The 17,310-nt window shown below is 37.0% G+C and overlaps 2 protein-coding genes across 2 annotated transcripts in view; both read right to left on the bottom strand.

The window, feature by feature from the left end:
- Window positions 1-363, bottom strand: part of rapgefl1 (Rap guanine nucleotide exchange factor (GEF)-like 1) — a 43,510-nt gene extending 43,147 nt beyond the window's left edge. Inside the window, exon 1 of the mRNA XM_016452393.1 lies at window positions 150-363. The gene's annotated coding sequence lies outside the window, so the exon portion shown is untranslated. The remainder of the gene's footprint in view (window positions 1-149) is intronic.
- Window positions 364-12,871: 12,508 nt separating this feature from the next.
- The window catches only part of LOC107662396 (protein CASC3-like), a 16,049-nt gene continuing 11,610 nt past the window's right edge, over window positions 12,872-17,310 (bottom strand). The window contains exon 13 of the mRNA XM_016452390.1: window positions 12,872-14,366. Coding sequence (XP_016307876.1) covers window positions 14,328-14,366 — 39 coding nt within the window. The 3' untranslated portion in view covers window positions 12,872-14,327. The remainder of the gene's footprint in view (window positions 14,367-17,310) is intronic.

The raw sequence follows: 17,310 nt of genomic DNA, 5'->3' as shown, positions 1-17,310 counted from the left end.
CCACAAAGACTGAGCATTTGAATACGCGTTTCCATTTGTTTTAATCATCCGGGTCAAAATGTGACATTATTACACGTGGTATCGAAATATTGAAGAACTGTTCAGCTATTTACTTTATTGGTAACAATACCACTGTGTTTATAGGCTACTCTCTCTCACTCTCTCTCTCTCTCTCTCTCCACCCGCCTTCTCTGCAGCTGAGTGCGTGTGTTATTGGTGGTGTCAAGAGATATTGCTCAATTGCTTTGAATCGCAGCAATTGCGGTCACAAGCTCACATACTAACGCCGAAGAACCCACAAAGACTGAGCATTTGAATACGCGTTTCCATTTGTTTTAATCATCCGGGTCAAAATGTGACATTATTACACGTGGTATCGAAATATTGAAGAACTGTTCAGCTATTTACTTTATTGGTAACAATACCACTGTGTTTATAGGCTACACTTTATTTGTGCTATGTGTCTAGATATTGCAATATTTATATGCAACAGAATAAATCAGTTAAAAGGCTATTACCCCTAAACTGTTTAACTTAATATTAAGTACAAAGAATTCTTCTATGATCAAAACTCCTGCAAAAACACCCTTTGGGAACATTTATTTTTAAAAGTGTGTACATTTTTGTACAGAATGGCAGAACGTTTTGTGCATTGGCATTAGTTCTATATAACAGTGGAAATATTGTGGAAATAAAACAAATAATAAAAAACAGTGCAAAATAGGTTTTAAAAAAGAAACATAAAACATAAAGATAACAAACTAATTTCAAAAGCATGAAAATTCATTAAGGAAGAACCTGAGACTAAAGTCCTGTATCAATTACAGTTGGCATGTGTCTTGTTCTCATTTAGGTCTGCAGTTGGCCAGCTGTATGGTTTCAAATTGCCCAGCTAGAAAGCACAAAAAGGTGTTATCTCCTCCACAACCACTTCATGAAAACACACTGCATTTAAGAGTCTTTAATCAAAGGCACTTATTAGGAGACAAGCACAGACACCATGAGACCTCGGGCCTGGTCAAGGTACGAGTGGGTTATAGCTGTGAGCCAAAAGGGTAAGCAACTTCATTATCAGTATTAAGTTACATTTAGCAGGCCATACATGGTGTCTTGTTCAAACGTCTGTCAGGAAACAGTATCCCAAGACACCTATGAAGGGTAAATATGGGATCCGGTGACTGGCGGTGACCGCACTATGCTGGGCAATTAATTGAATGCAGGATCATTTTAACATATGGGAATAGAAACCAAATATGGTTAATCTGCTTAATAGATTAGCTATTTTGACAAATGAATGAGGTATATGTGGTTTATAAAACACATAAAGAAACTATTGTTGTACAGCATTACCAGTATGGCCTGACTTTTTGTAATAAAACTCACAAAACAAATCAAATATTGCATAAAACTAAATCTTATGTTAGTTATCTTTTGCAGCAGTAATATTGGGATAATATTAAAGGAGTAGCTCATCCACAGATGAAATTTTGCTGAGAATTTACTCACCCTCAGGCCATCTGAAATGGCAATTTTTTTCCTTCATCAGAATAGATTTGGAGAAATGTAGCATTACATCACTTGTTCAACAATGGATCCTCTTCAGTGAATGGGTGCCGTCAGAATAAGAGTCCGAACAGCTGATAAAAACATCACAATAATTCACAAGTAATCCACACCAATCCAGTCCATCAATTGACATATTGTGAAGTAAAACGCTCAGTGTTTGTAAAAAAAAAAAACACCATCAGTAAGACAATTTGAACTTCAAATCACTGCTTCTTGCTAAAATACGAGTCCTCTATCCATAATATTGCTTTCTCCAGTGAAAAGTTGTCTTGTCTGAATCAGGAAATATGCACAGATCAAGCACCATTCACAAGCGAAAACAGTCCAAAACTACTGATATATGTGAAATATGTCAATGGATTTTGATATGAGAGGACAACAGGGAATTTTTTTTTTTGGAGGGAGTGTTATAATGGATTACAGACTGGTATTTTAACCAGAAGTGAAAATATAAAGTTAAAATGCCTTGATGGATTTGTTTCTTAAGAACAAGCAGCTTTTCGCTTCACAAGATGTTAAATGATGACTAGAATCATGCGAATTACTTGTGGATTATTGTGACGTTTTTATCAGCTGTTTAACTCTAAGTATGACGGCACAAATTCACTGCAGAGGATCCAATGGTGATGTAATGCTAAGTTTTTCTAATCTCATCTACATTTTGCCGGGCCTGAGAGTGAGTACATTTTCAGCAGATTTTCATGTTTTGGTCAACTATTCTTTTAAAGGTCATTTGGTCAATTGTAGTGGAAATGGTCTCTGATCAGTAAAAGAGGGAATCAACTGCTTGATGAACCCAGATGAACTCTTTCATCAGCGGTTAGATCTTCTTCCACACATCATATGCGATGACTGCTCACTGCAAAACCACAGAATGGGTATTTCCGCCCTCTGTGACATCACACAGACAAATGTGCTGAAGGTAGGCAGGGTGAAATGCACTTTAGCTACATCCCATATGATCCAGTTGAATTTTGAGCAATGTGTGTGATTTCACTAAGCCATGTCTGCAAGCTCAAAACTGCAGGCTGTAAAAAAAGCGCCGCTGGTATAAATTTAGCTCTGCGTCAGTAGAGATCCTCGTTGTCACCATGGAAATGAGAGTGAAACCATGCTGCAGAGAAGTGGAAATCACACATCGGGTGAACCACTGCAGTCATCCGCTGGTCACAGAACTAAAATAACAAACACACTTGTTCTCTCCACTTTTATACACTTATCTATTCTAGTAAGTCTCCCGGTTAGTGGCTTCTCCCTGCTTATCTCACCACAGGTCATCCCTCACTTTATCCCACTTCTACCTCTGAGGTTTCTGTGGCCTCTTGTATGAGGAAGTACACTGCATTAGGCCCGCTGTCAGATGTGGATGTGTGAGTGTCAAAAGAATGACACGGTCAAGTGTTTGTCATGACGTTTAGTCATATGACCTTCTCTGAAGATGACAGACATGATGTTAACATGCACAGTCTATGACTTCATCACAAGAACCCCCACAACAACATCAGACTTGCCATTAAAGTCGTGCAAATGACTATATAATGTTTTCTGTGCTCTCAACAGGAGAATTTAGGGGATAATGAACCCTTAAATAAATTAACTCAAAAGCCAGATGAGGTCCCAACTGGGAATGACATGAATGAATATGAAAATTAGGAATTCACAGACATATTATGCCATTTTTATGATTAAAAACAGACATATATTGGTCTTTCATATACAGTTGGTATATTGGTATATACATTGGTATATTTCCTATACAAATTATAAAAAAGACAAAAATGAAAAAAAAAAAAAATATATATATATACATATACACACACACATTGTAAAAAAATTTCCCTTCCGAGGGATCTTCGAACTGCGTCCTCTAGAGGTCGCTATGCAGTCCACTTGAGGACGCAGTTTCTCATTCTCTTCTCAGGGAACCATGGTTACATACGTAACCTGAGACGTTCCCTTCCGAGGGAACTTCAAACTGCATCTTCTAGTGGACTGCATAGCGACCTCTAGAGGACGCAGTGTCTCATTAGACTAGACTGGGAACCCCTTCAAATCCAGACAGAAGCCTCTCATGTGGACACACACTCACTCTTTTATACACACACATGCACAAACAGAAGCTAAAATGAATGTTTTAGGCCTCTAGAGTACAGGATCAGTTGTGTGTGTGTGTGTGTGTGTGTGTGTGTGTGTGTGTGTGGAGTATTTATGCCGTAAGGAGATTATCTTTAACTCATTAAACAGACCCACTTTCAAGCACTATGATACAGAAACCCCCCTTCTCATCCCTGACACCCATACATATCCAAACACATCATAAGGAGGAAGGCCGTTTGTCTTACCCCAGCGCAGACGCCCTCCTTCCAGTTGGTCTGGCAGATTAAGATGGTAATGTGACCCCTGAAGAACATTTTCAAAAACACACATTTATGAGATTATATTTCACTCTGATCCTCAGGCTTAAAGCATCATTTAGCTTTGCGTTGTTTGGGAAGTGTCACTAGATTATTGTTGTAGAAGAATTGTTGTATAAAGTCATTATTTTATTTTAAACAACATGAGGGTGAGTAATTAATGACAGAATTCTCATTTTAGGTGAACTATCCCTTTAAGACACTAAAAAGAACCAATGTGAGAGTCATTTGCACAAAAATCTGAATTCACTGGTTGTGCGGTCTGTGCATATTTCACTGAAAACAACCCTCTCAAAAGAGTCACTCGCTCGAGAATAGATTGTATTTTATGTTTTTATACTCTAAAAAGAACCTGCTAATTACAGCAATTTGCTCAAGAATCGGATTCCACTGGTCGTGCTGTATGTTTTTGATTTACTAAAAAGAACTGGTGCAAGAGTCATTCTCACAAAAATTAGAATTCACTGGTTAAGTATCTGATTCACTAAAAATAACTCTCACAAAATCAAAAATCAGACATGACTTGTTGCAGTGCATGTGTTTATGCTATATTGCACACACAGCCGGCAGCCATATCACCCTGTAGCCCAAGACTGGTTGCCCACTGAAGCTAAGCAGGGCTGGTCCTGGTCAGTACCTGGATGGGAGACCTCCTGGGAAAACTAGGTTGCTGCTGGAAGAGGTGTTAGTGAGGCCAGCAGGGGGTGCTCACCCTGTGGTCTGTGTGGGTCCTAATGCCCCAGTATAGTGATGGGGACACTATACTGTCAACAAGCACCGTCCTTCGGATGAGACGTTAAACCGAGGTCCTGTCTCTCTGTGGTCATTAAAAATCGCCGATGACCTCGGCATCCTGGCCAAATTTGCCCATTGGCCTCTGATCATCATGGCCTCCTAACAATCCCCATATCTACTGATTGGCTTCATCACTCTGTCTCCTCTCCACCAATAAGCTGGTGTGTGGTGGGCGTTCTGGTGCACTATGGCTGCCGTCGCATCATCCAGGTGGATGCTGCACACTGGTGGTGGATGAGGAGATACCCCCTGACAATGTAAAGTGCTTTGAGTGCCTAGAAAAGCGCTATATAAATGTAATGAATTATTATTATTATTATTATTATTTGATTCACTAATAGAAAGGGCTTATAGAAAAAATTCGCTTGTGAATCAGACTTTACTAATTACGCTGTATGAGTTGAGCTAATCAGTGCAGGAAACACTTGAGTATTTCAATGTTTTTCCACATGGGTGAAGTGGACCATTAATGGAACCTAACATCATGAAATCATTTGGGACCTGTATTTGTTTAAATGCTTATCAAGCACTAATGATAATGGGTTTTATTTTTGGACCAATGTAAGTTTTAATGTAAGACTTTTAATATAATAAATAAAGACCAGACAGAAACAGTGAGACTCTTTTTTCTTACACAACAAATGCGGAGAACAGCGGCACATTAGACACAGTCTCTCTCGCATTCACCTAGGGATGCATGCAGGTTAAAGCAATTTCCTTGGCTGTGATATCACACCTCAGTGCTGCTCTCAGCTGTGAAGAGAATGTGAGAAAAAGACACCATGAACAAAGAAAGTGAGGAAAAGAAAATCAATCAAAAGAAATGACAGCATATATGGGTCTCAGACGTCTGAGTCACTTCTGATGAGTTTGTATGAGTGAGCATCTTTACTTGAGCGTGATACACACACACACACTTCTCATTATACACACACATCATTTGTCTCAATGCATGGATGCTTCCAAACAGCTCCCATGAATCATGTGAAAGTTTAATGACACCCACATAAACACACACTCCTGGCCCATGCTGGGGGATGGGGACCCAAAATGACATCACCCTGAGAGACTGGGCTTTGTTTGGTTACTGTCACTCCACAAAGACGCCAGAGGGGGAGGCCCCACCTCGCCCATGTGCATCTCTAATACAAAACAAAGGATGAGAGAAGAGACACTGTTAAATATGCAGAGCTCGCCAACTTAAAGCATTAAAAATGCATTGGTGACAAAAAGCTTTTATAGAAGGCTCAAGTTTTAAAAGTGTGTCAGATTTAAGGCAATAGAAATTTTAAGGCTTTTTCTGGGTTCTTCAGTCTTCCTGGATCCAAAGTTTGGGTTCAGTTTAGGGTCACTTTCTCTGTAGTTTACAAAGATTCATCCGTAGCTAAATTCTTTCATGAACTGTTGTTCCAGGAAATGTCTGTGCAAAAATTAAAATACTGTTGTTCACCCTTGTGTAGTTCCAAATCAATATGACTTTTTTTCTTCAATGAAATACAAAACTGAGATATGTGGAGAATACATGTGTGTTCAAAAAAATTTGGTTGGTAAGATTTTTTAAATGTTTTTGAAATAAGTCTCTCATGCTCACCAAGGCTGCATTTATTTGTTTGTATTTTTTCTTTTTTCTTTGGTCAAAAATTCAGTAATTTTTGAAATATTACTACAATTTAAAATAACTGTTTTAATCTATTTCAAATGTAAGTTATTGCTGTGATGACAGAGCTGCATTTTAAGCAGCTTCAATGTCACATGATCCTTCAGAAATATTTATTACTATCAATGCTGAAAACAGTTATGCTGCTTAATATTTTTGTTCAAATGTATACATTTTTATTCATTTTAACAGAATTTAATAGAAATTTGCACAAATCTTTAAACAAAAAGGAACTGGATGTTGATCAGAAAAAGAATAAGAATCTTTAAGCAAATGAGGTCCTACATACTGTAGTGTTTACTGCATGACATCTTGGAATGAGTTTGGGCTTGTGACTCTAAAAGAATCTGTGACGTGTGTCAGGTTTGTGCAGGTCATCTGCGGCCTGAAGCCATAAATCAGGTCATGTTTCAGTGAACTCAGACGCAGCGTACAAACAAATTCAGCCACGTGATCAGCATCCTTCATATGCTGTGCATGAGAAAGCATTGCTGCGAGTGTGTTTGTAAACACTGCATCAGTCTGGCTGGAAATATATCAAGGCTTATTGTCTAGCCAAAAAAATTAAAAAGGGACCCTTCAGAACCTGAGGCCCAATCACATTTGGCTAGTCTGTGCAAGTCACTGCTGCTCCAGAGAGACAGAATGAGAGAGATTCCATACATAACAGATGAATAGAGGTCAGCTGGAGAAGAGGGAAGAGGGTTTGCTTTATGCATGTGGGTTGCTGTCAGTGGAAGTGTTTGAGTGGCTAGATAAAAAAAAGAGGAGAGGGCTTAAAAAAACACTACTTTAATAGTAATAATCATGATTTTTATATGGTTTAAAAATATGGATGGTGCTTTCCTGTGCTAAATGATAGCAAGGTGTTGCTAAGTGGTTACTGAAGTGATTTTTAGGGTGTTACGAAGGCTGCACACAGTAAAAAAAAAACAGCCAACTGCAAAGTCTCTTTAATATTTTGGCCTCTATATGGCTTTTTACACTGCGCTTAACCCTATCATCATTCTAAATCCTGCTTTTAGCCCAGGATAGAGGGACATTTCATGCTTGTTATTTAGAAGCAGAGTAAGCACCGCATTTTTACCTAGGGCCAGGGTTATGAAACCCTGCTTAGAAGCAGGACAAACTTGTGCAGTGTGAAATGATGCAGTGCAAGAATACAACAGCTAGATGCTTAGCAACACACACCCAGTCGCATGCCTCATATTCACATGTGTTGGACAGTCACAGAAACACCACACATTTTATAAACAGTAGTTTTAGCATTTGAGGGGAAAATGGCCAAATGGTGACAGAAAATGATTCAAATGAACTGAAAACAGTGTTTCACTTTTATGGAAGGCAGATGGCGCCAAAAGTGTTTAAACGGAACGCTTGAAATTTCACTGTCACCACGCACTGTCTGTCAGTTTTGAACGTGACTCTTTTGTATGTGTAGACATGCACATACTGGCCGTGTTAAGGCATCAGTTTTCACCATGTTCCTGCAGTACGTGTTAAGAATCACAGTTTTACCATGTTACCGATCCAATATAGTTGCACAGCATCATCTTTTAGTTTCAGTCTTTCTGAAAATCCCACGTCGAATTGTGCCTCGTTTGTAAACGAATCTGTGGTAAAATGAAGAAAACAAAGGACCAAGTTCTTATTGACGTGGTATAGAAAAATAAAGTTCATCCACACTTTCCTAATGTTGGGATCAGAAGGAAGGCAATGCAAAGACAGTTTTTCCCAAAACTTAGCACTGCACAGCATCTTGCTGTCTTCAGAGCCATCTTTATCATTTGGATTCTGCGTAGACCTGCATTTGCCTCTCTCGTAAACACTACATGCGTTAATCGGTGGGCGGGGCTAAAACAGTGATGTAGAAGCAGGCGTTGATCTTCTTCTGTGGAGGCAGTGCTTATTCCACAACATTATTTAGCTTTTTAGCTTATTTAGAACATTCCACAAGCTGTCATTTTGGCAGACTGCCTTCAATATAAGCTGTTTTTAGACTAATGAGAAAGATTTGAGTTCTGAAACTTACAAGATGTTTTTATAGTACAGTGACCTCTTATGTGTCAAAAGATCAAGGGAATTTTGGTTTCACGGTTCATGACCCCTTTAAAGCAAATTTGCCCACATATTAATTCTTTAGTTTAGCTTATTGCGACATTGTTTGACTGATATCAACTCTGCTAGAGTAAATTAATTAATGTTACAATGTAAATTGAGGCTTTTCTACCTGAGAAAGAACCTTGAACTAAATGACTAAAAAGGACGTAAGACTGACATCATGTCTGATGTTTGCATACGTGCATACAAGTGTACCTTTATAACATCCTTCATGAATAAACATGAGGCCTGATGTGTTGTATACATGAGCGATACCGGCTCTATATCAGCATAGCTGTGATTAGGCCAGAGGCAATCACAGCCGCTGATATAGAGCCGGTATTGCTCAAGTACGAGAGTGATATTGCGTTTATACAACAGTTCGACGGAACATGTGTGTAATTAAACAAGAAACAACGGAGTGCCTAATAAAACCCTCTTTTGTGCGGAACTACTTCCTTCCGCCACGGATTCAAAGCTCAAGTTGACAGTTAAACATACGTCACTTTTAGAATTCGTATCAAGGGCATGTGCTGCTTCAGTTAGGTTATTAGTGAGAAATAATGAGGTTATAAGAGAGAAACAATGCGGCAAGACGTGCATCTAAATGAGAGAGAGACTGCGAAGCTAGACGTTTCTTCTTATATTAACTAACGTACTCTACGATTAGCTCAGTGAATAATTAAAAAAAAACATAGACCCGGCTAGAACAAGCAGAGTGATACAAAATTGTGAAAGGGCGTTCCTGTAGCGATACCAGTACAATATCTCACGGTTCTCAACCAATCAGATTTGAGAACCAGAACGAACTGTTGTATAAATAAATACCAACGTACCATCTAGACACGCAAATATAGTCTTAAATACAGTAACCTCATTGGCTGCTGTGTGTTGTTGCGTTAAAGCAGACAACCAGTCCGTGCTGACATGGTCAGATTTTCACACATTCCTTTTAAAGACTTTTGGCGCTATCAGCCTTCCATACACTCGTACCTTTATAGTACGAAAAGTCCATTCAGGAAAAAAATTAAAAAGACAGTACAGTCGGCAATATTATATGAGGATGTTCAATGCTAGAGCCTTTATGTAAGCAAGTCGCAGGCTATGTTCATCCAATCAATAACAATGACACTGCAAATATGCAAATAAGAACATTAACTCAGCGTTTAGGAATGTACTGTGAGAAACATGGGATTATACATACACAGGGTTAATTGTTAACCCTATAAGTACGTATAGTGTGAAATGTGAAACAAAATAACCCACGATTTACTATTTCAAGAGTGAAAAGACTTTTTGTGTGTCGGGTCCCTCCTTCAAATCTAGGATTTTCTAGCTTTTTTATTATCTGCTGGGTAAAAATCACACAGGAGCATTTTTCTTCAACATGCCACACAATTTGAGGTATCATTCAGTTTAGCTAAAGTTTAACACGTAGGTTCATCGGTTTAAACAAATCCCCAATCAATAATACGAGAAATACTAGTTAGGCTATGATTGCCCTAGCAAGCTTTATTCTACATTCACCCTGGGAAACTAAGATTGAAATAAGAAATCTGATAATACAAAACCCTCAACTTCCTGTTTCACCCTTTCAGCAGTGACACAGGACTGTTACTCACCAGTTCACATGTTTTGTAACATGAACCCGTAAACAATAGTGTAGGCATGCTCTACCCAGCGTGCTTCACAAAAGAGTGAATGCACTAGACTAAATACTTCTATAAGTAGGTCAGTGAGACTATGAGCAGTTTCACTGTTCCTTTCAACTGCTGTGCATAATAATCACATTATGATGATTCAAGAGGCAGAAGAGGGTGTTTTTTGGTAGGCTGTAGTCAAGAAGATGCATGCAGCAGCCATTGTTTCCAGCAGTAGGATCATCACTTGATAATTTGATCGTTTATAATATAATTGGTGCCCCAAACTGAGTCACTTTGCAAGTGTGATTGGTTTGGTGAAGCAGCTGATGGCCTTAAGAAGCCGAGTGTGAATTCAGAAGCACCCAGTGAGGTTCACACTCTGATAAAGGCCATGGGTTACTCTGAACTGAGACTATTTATAGTCTTCTAGTGAAGACGAATCTTTTCAAGTTGATAACTTTCATGTACAGTCAACGGGTTAGACACACTTGCTCATTCTTTTGTCATGGTTTTCCACAGCTTAGAATAATAGTAAGATCATCAAACCTATGAAATAACACAAAGAGAATTATAAGAATTAAACAAAATGTCTTGTAAAAAAAATGTAAATATATATATATATATATATATAAACTAAGCTAAAAAGCTAAATATTTCATTAAAATGTATTAAGTAAAATGTAAATGTAATGCAAACATCAACAAGAATATGACTCTAAATAGGGATTATTTTAATGATTTCACAAAAGCAACTGTAAATTAATATGGTAGTACATGGATGTTATTATAGGCCAGATGACAACAAATGCAAAACTCAGTATCTCTCTGTCAACCAAAGGGTTTAAGAGCCCTGTTTTAGGTTAAAATATTGTTCTGATCTGAACAGCATTGTGACTTTATTATTTTATAGGATTTATTCATATTTTGAATTAACTTTAATTTTTATATATTCATTTCAATTCACGGTTTCATAACATTTATTATTTTTTAGATATTTCTATTTAGCTTTATTTTTACATTTTTAATTCAGAACTGTCATTTAAGCTTTTAATTATTTTTTCTTTTCTTTAAGCATTTTAAGTTATGTTATTTTATTTTAGCTCATTTAATCAGAATGATTTTAAAGTTTTAATTTACAATTACAACACTGATTGACAGGTCCAAATTTTTGAATAGCCTACCTTACAACTCATTTGACAACATTTGTATTATAAATAAATCAGTCAAGCAAGCAATTAAGCTGAATTGTAGCTGAAGATGGAAAATATGTAAAAACGAAGATTTATAGGGAAAAAATTCAGCTACTGCAACATTTATCATTTGGTATGAACACTGCTGAGATCAAAGTTGTAGCGTGGAGAGATTTGTGACAGTGCAGCAGTGAAGAATAAAGACATTAGTTCCCCCAAGTGGACATTTTGAAGCACTGACAGTGACAGTTAAACCTGACCTAATTCTACTTCCACAGAAGTCTATTGGTTTGGTTTCACATTTCACTGCTGAAATAATCTGTAATTTAGCCTTTCTCGTACATTTTAAAGCCGGCTAAGCATGTTTAGTGGTCCAATTAAAGCCGCCTGAATTTGCATGCACGTTATGGCCTCTGGAACAAAAGTTGTATTTTTTATTCCTCTAAATAACAGTTGCAAACGCGGCAATACCTCGTTAACGACAATAAATCCAAAGAAAAATGTCAAATAAACTCAAAGAATACCAAAATTACGGCTTCAGCTCGTCTTGACTATGGCTCTCATAGCGGCTGCAGTGTAATTTGGAGGCGCGCTGCTATAAACGACTTGAAGCGGCAGCAGCGGTGCGTTCCGCCGCATCAGTCACTCCCTCTTGGCAGGGTTGCATGCGGCAGAAGGCGACGCTTCGCTTTTGGCAAAGTCAGAGTTTAGCACACAGCTACAGGCGGCAACGCAGACAAACGCGGGGACGGTCGACCATTCTATGTGTTTACAGAGTAGAATGCTTTTTACCACGACTAATATTGCTTATATTTCAAAGTAATCTTTGAAAAATGAAGCAAAATGGAGACATTTATCAGATGGGAGAACTGAACAGAAGACAAAGCTGGTGAAGGAACAGGGTCTAAACAAACAAACAAATGCATACTAGTAAAAATTGATAGTAAATTTCAGAGTTACAAAGAAACAAGTAGCACTGAATTAAATGAGGACGTTTAAGTATAACGACTGAAATGGTATTTTCTTCCAAAACATACTCAAGCAATCTTTATTTACAACTTAAATAACAGTACAAGTATATTGATAATCGTTATGGACAATATAGCTGACATTAAAAGTCTAAAGTAATTGTCTAAAAAGTTAAAGAAATAAAACGAAATTGCATTTTACTATTTATAAATGATTAACTTTATAATCAATCATTTTAAAAAGCTACTAGTAAACTTAGGCATTACAACACTTTAATATACAGAATAAATTAATATTAGCTAAAGATGACATCCTAACAATATTATTAAAATATGATGAATGTAATCATAATGTAAAAACGGAGGAAATAAGCATTCACATTTAAACATACGAGTCAATACTGATAATTATGGAAACAATATGTGAATGTGTTTAAATATAAAGAATAATAATTTAAAAAAACTAGGACAAGTTAAATGTTATATTCAGTTTTTGTTTAATTTCATCTCCTGACATTGCTCCACAAAATAAAATCGCAAAAATTAAACACTTTTAATATTATTCAAACAACTATGAAACATACAAGCCCTCACAGTGTAGTCAGGTCTAATCAAACAAAAACAGGTATGTCAAACCAAATTAACTCTTTAAGGCATAGAAAGTAATACAACATCTTCTAATAGTCTTTATGAGCCATGTCTAAACAATGCTGGGAATGACAACATCTCATTTATACCGTTAGGTTTTTCTTCTTTCATCGGAAACAATGATAAAGGGAACAATTGAAAGATGCATCCATAGCACTCCCACAGTGGGGCAAAGAATAACAGCTCACAGCCAAATTTGCCATCTAGAATTGCTTTCACAAAGAAATATACCTATAAAACCATGCATGCCTGTACAGTGTGCCTGAAAGAAAACAATTGCAACCATAACTATTTATAAAAAGAAAAAGATAGAATAACTGCAAATTAATTTTAGAAATGATATTTAAAATGAAAGACAGGCCTAGGCTAGGTTCCCTGCTGACTTTGTTCATATTGACAGCACTTCATAAATGACTAGTTCTCAGTATTATTCGTTAAACCACTGGCTTCAATATACTTTAATATGTACACTTACAATAGAAAGCTAATCAAGCGAGTTACACTGTCAAGTAGGTCAGTATCTGGCAAGGTTAACGGTTCGCTTCGATAGAATTACAGTACTGAATTCAACAGTACAATGTCAAAAGATACAAGGGACAGCGGGGACAGATGGAGGAAGGAGGACTGATCAGGCTGAAATGGGACTAGCACCATCACGGCAGGTTAAGCAGTCAGAATGGTTCAGCTCTCTTAAACGGAACAGAAAAAAAACATGCTAAAAGAGCCTTAATTTGGCCCATAAAAGGTCTTAAATTTGTGCATTTGAAGGTCATTACCATGTACGTCATTACCATCTGCTGGCTTGACAGCTCCATTTGAAGCATGACACTGATTTAAGACTATATTTTAACCTTTGAATCAGGGACCTTAAGTCCAGAATTAATAATGCAGGTCCATCTTTCACACACTAGTTTGTCTTAGTGCTTTTCTCCTTTTCAGTAAAAACATTTATTTGCCTAACAGAGTAAAAGGAGGTTTAAAACAAACTCGATTCAAAAGTCCAGCAGTCTTGTACAATTTGAATTCTCGTCTGTTAGAGACCAGAGATACAGGAGTTGCTTAGTGAAAACAAACATCTCGCTGTGTAAGACTGCACATTTAATTCCTAGCTGAACAGCAGATAGCGATAAACACTTTGCTGGTTATGAATGGAAATACAACAGATTGGAGCAAGCCGCAAACATAACCTTGGATGAAGACAGTGAACCTAAGCAAGGCATAGTGAATACACAAACAGTATTAAACAAGCAAAACAAAAAAACTACAGTTAAAACCTAAATGGTGAATTCAATTTATACAAAAGCGGTGCTGGTCCCGACACGCGGCGGCCTCCTCGTCCTCTGTCAGCTAGGAGCGAATCTCCTCAGTGGCCTTTCTGCTCTGGTCCTGACAGACGGGAAAAGATCAAACCACAAATCAGCTGTTAACAATCTCTATAAATATCATGTAAACTGATAATCCTTCTTTCATACTTTAAAAAGGAAAAAACAAACAGATTAGTCATTTCTTCTATATGTTACTTTCCTCTAACCTCAACAAATAAAGTTATTTTTCCCTCCTTCTCAGTATTGTTTTAATTATTGGTGATGGATGGAGGGATGATTGGGGAGGGATGGATGATTGGGGAGGCATCAGCAATACAGGCGTTAATACTGAATGTTTAACATTATATTCATTGCATACATATACTTCGTAGACATCCTTAATCTCTAATAACTCCATTCTGCTGTCTGTTGTTGGTGTTTCATTGTCTGAATATGGCACTTATCACATGCTGTGTGGTATCGGGGCATTTTAACGAGTACTAGTACGAGAACAGGAGCTCAGTATCGGGCCCGAGTGTATGCATCCCTAGTGTACATAAATATATGCTTTATCTGTTATCTTGAAAGCAAATCTTAAATTGGTCTCGCACAACCACAGGCAGCAACGCACACAAACACAGGGTCGACTGTTCTCTGTGTTTACAGACTAGAATGCTTTTTAGCATGACTAATATTGCTCATTTAATCTCTTTGAAAAATGAAGACATCTTTGAAAAATGGAGACATTTATCAGATGGGAGAGCTGAACAAAAGACAAAACCCATGAATGAACAGGGCCAAAAAACAAACAAACAAACAAATAAAACTGCAATTAAAAAATGCTAGTAAATTTCAGTTACAAAGAAACAAGTACAAGTTAGAGGATTTTAAGTAGAAAAACTGACATAGTATTTTCTTCTAAAGCACACTCCAATAATCTTTACTTCACAAAAAAAAAAACAGTACAAGTATATAGATAATTGAACTAATGTTGAATTGTTCTTTGAATTTTTTCTCTTTATCTACAATATTAATGTAAACTGCACTTATTAAAATTTTGGCTGATACAATAAGCTGGTAAGTATTTTCATATGGTCGATAACTGACAAAATGGCCATTAATAAAATTCTATACTATTTTACCTAAAACATATGTTTGTTTGTTTTTTTAAATACTACAAGTGAATTTAGATATCGCAACATTATAATGCACAGCAGCAAAATAGATATTTATTTAGAGATTTACTAAAGATTACATTAACAGTGTCATTAAATTATTCGTTTTGTTTATTACTTTTTTAATGCCATGTTATCATCTGGGCTATTTACATGGCCAACACAATGTCAGCATCATAACATTTTAAATTATCATATCAAGTTGAAATGTTTTAGAAGACAAAATCTAAAATGTACTCAGGTTATAGATTACAAAATATTCAACTTAAACATGTTTCTGAATAAAAACGTTTTCTGGCAGTATTATAAAAACTACAGTTGAACAGGATATGTTTAACAGTCAAAGGAACTTGACAGAGGAGCTTCACCTATCAGTAGAACATTACATTATAAGTGTTTTTAACCTGTTAACCCGCACCTGGACGCCGGCGCACAGAACGCTGTTTGCACGTGTCAATGTTTACGAATAGATTCAATGAAACGGGACAAAATTAATCTTGACAAACTATATATCACTATATAAAGGTCTAAGCCTCAAGCATCGACAATAGATCGCTGTTTTTCCAATGGAAAGCTTATAAGGAATGTATTTGCTAAATTTGTGTAAGCAGTACACATCAAAACATGCATAATCAAAACGCAGTACATACCAGATTCGTCGTAATAACGAGTCATAAACGCATACACAGCTGTAAATCCCGGTTTAGTTAGAAAGGTAAGGGTCCACTGAGCAACATTCCATAGAGCACTTTTAGTCCAACGAAACAATAACGTTGTAATATGGATGGTTATTCCTTTGTTTACGTCTCATTTCTTCTGGGAGAGTTATTGTTTGTATCCGTTATGGAATAACTTGCGCTCAAACTGCGTCTTGGTAGTAAAAAGCAACATGGTTTTGTAGCATACAGTGTCACAAACAGAATGAGACCATCCACTAAAAAAAAAAAAAAAGTCAAAGATACGCGGAATATTGTTTATTTTAATTCTGGCGCTCTCTCGTGACGGCTCATGATGCACGCTGTGATGCACCTGTCATCTGTTGGGGGCGTAACTTAGTGATCGGCTTTTTGCACAAATAATTCTTTTTTTCCTATTCAACATTTTTCATATATGTGTGTGTGTGTTTTGTGGGGAATGTGGCTGTATCTGCATGATTACCATCTGTATGACCGCACATCAGCGTGTGATTACTGAATGCATGACCAGCAATCAGTGTGAATGCTGTGTCTGCTAATCACAGTATGTACTTGACATACAAAATACTTTTTTTTTTTTTCTTTTACTCAAATTATTCTTATTGTATTTTTCTGTGCTCAGATAAATCACTTATACGATGTCTAAGATTCTGTCTATTATTTTTATTTTTTTTAAAGATTTATTTTTGCCGTTTTTGCCTTTTATTGATAGGATAGTAGTGAGACAGGAAGCGAAGTGGAAGTGAGAGGGGAGATGGGATCGGGAAAGGTCCGCGAGCCGGGACTCGAACACGGAACGCCCGAAGCGCAATGGCGCTACATGTCGACGCGCTGCCCACGAGGCTATCGTGACGACTGTCTATTATTTTTTAATTGAAAAACTATGCAGTGGTATGTATAATGACTAAAATATTTTGTAGAACCCTTCAATACATTTGGTAAATATTTTTCCTCAAACAGGGCAATCCATTACTTTTCTGGATTGCTCCAGGACTGATTTCATGTATTTTTATATGAAATAAAAAAAACTTCAGTGTGGTACAATTTTTTAAAGGCACTTCAGTGTCTATAACTTTTTATCTTTTTGAGCATTATCAACTCTGGATGATGGATAGTAAAGCCCAAAGGGTCTTCTTTCCAAAGACACCAAAATTGT

Source organism: Sinocyclocheilus anshuiensis, unplaced genomic scaffold (assembly GCF_001515605.1).
Source record: "Sinocyclocheilus anshuiensis isolate Anshui unplaced genomic scaffold, SAMN03320099.WGS_v1.1 scaffold11, whole genome shotgun sequence".
NCBI classification, from domain to species: domain Eukaryota; kingdom Metazoa; phylum Chordata; class Actinopteri; order Cypriniformes; family Cyprinidae; genus Sinocyclocheilus; species Sinocyclocheilus anshuiensis.
This window is presented reverse-complemented; position numbering and strand designations above follow the sequence as displayed.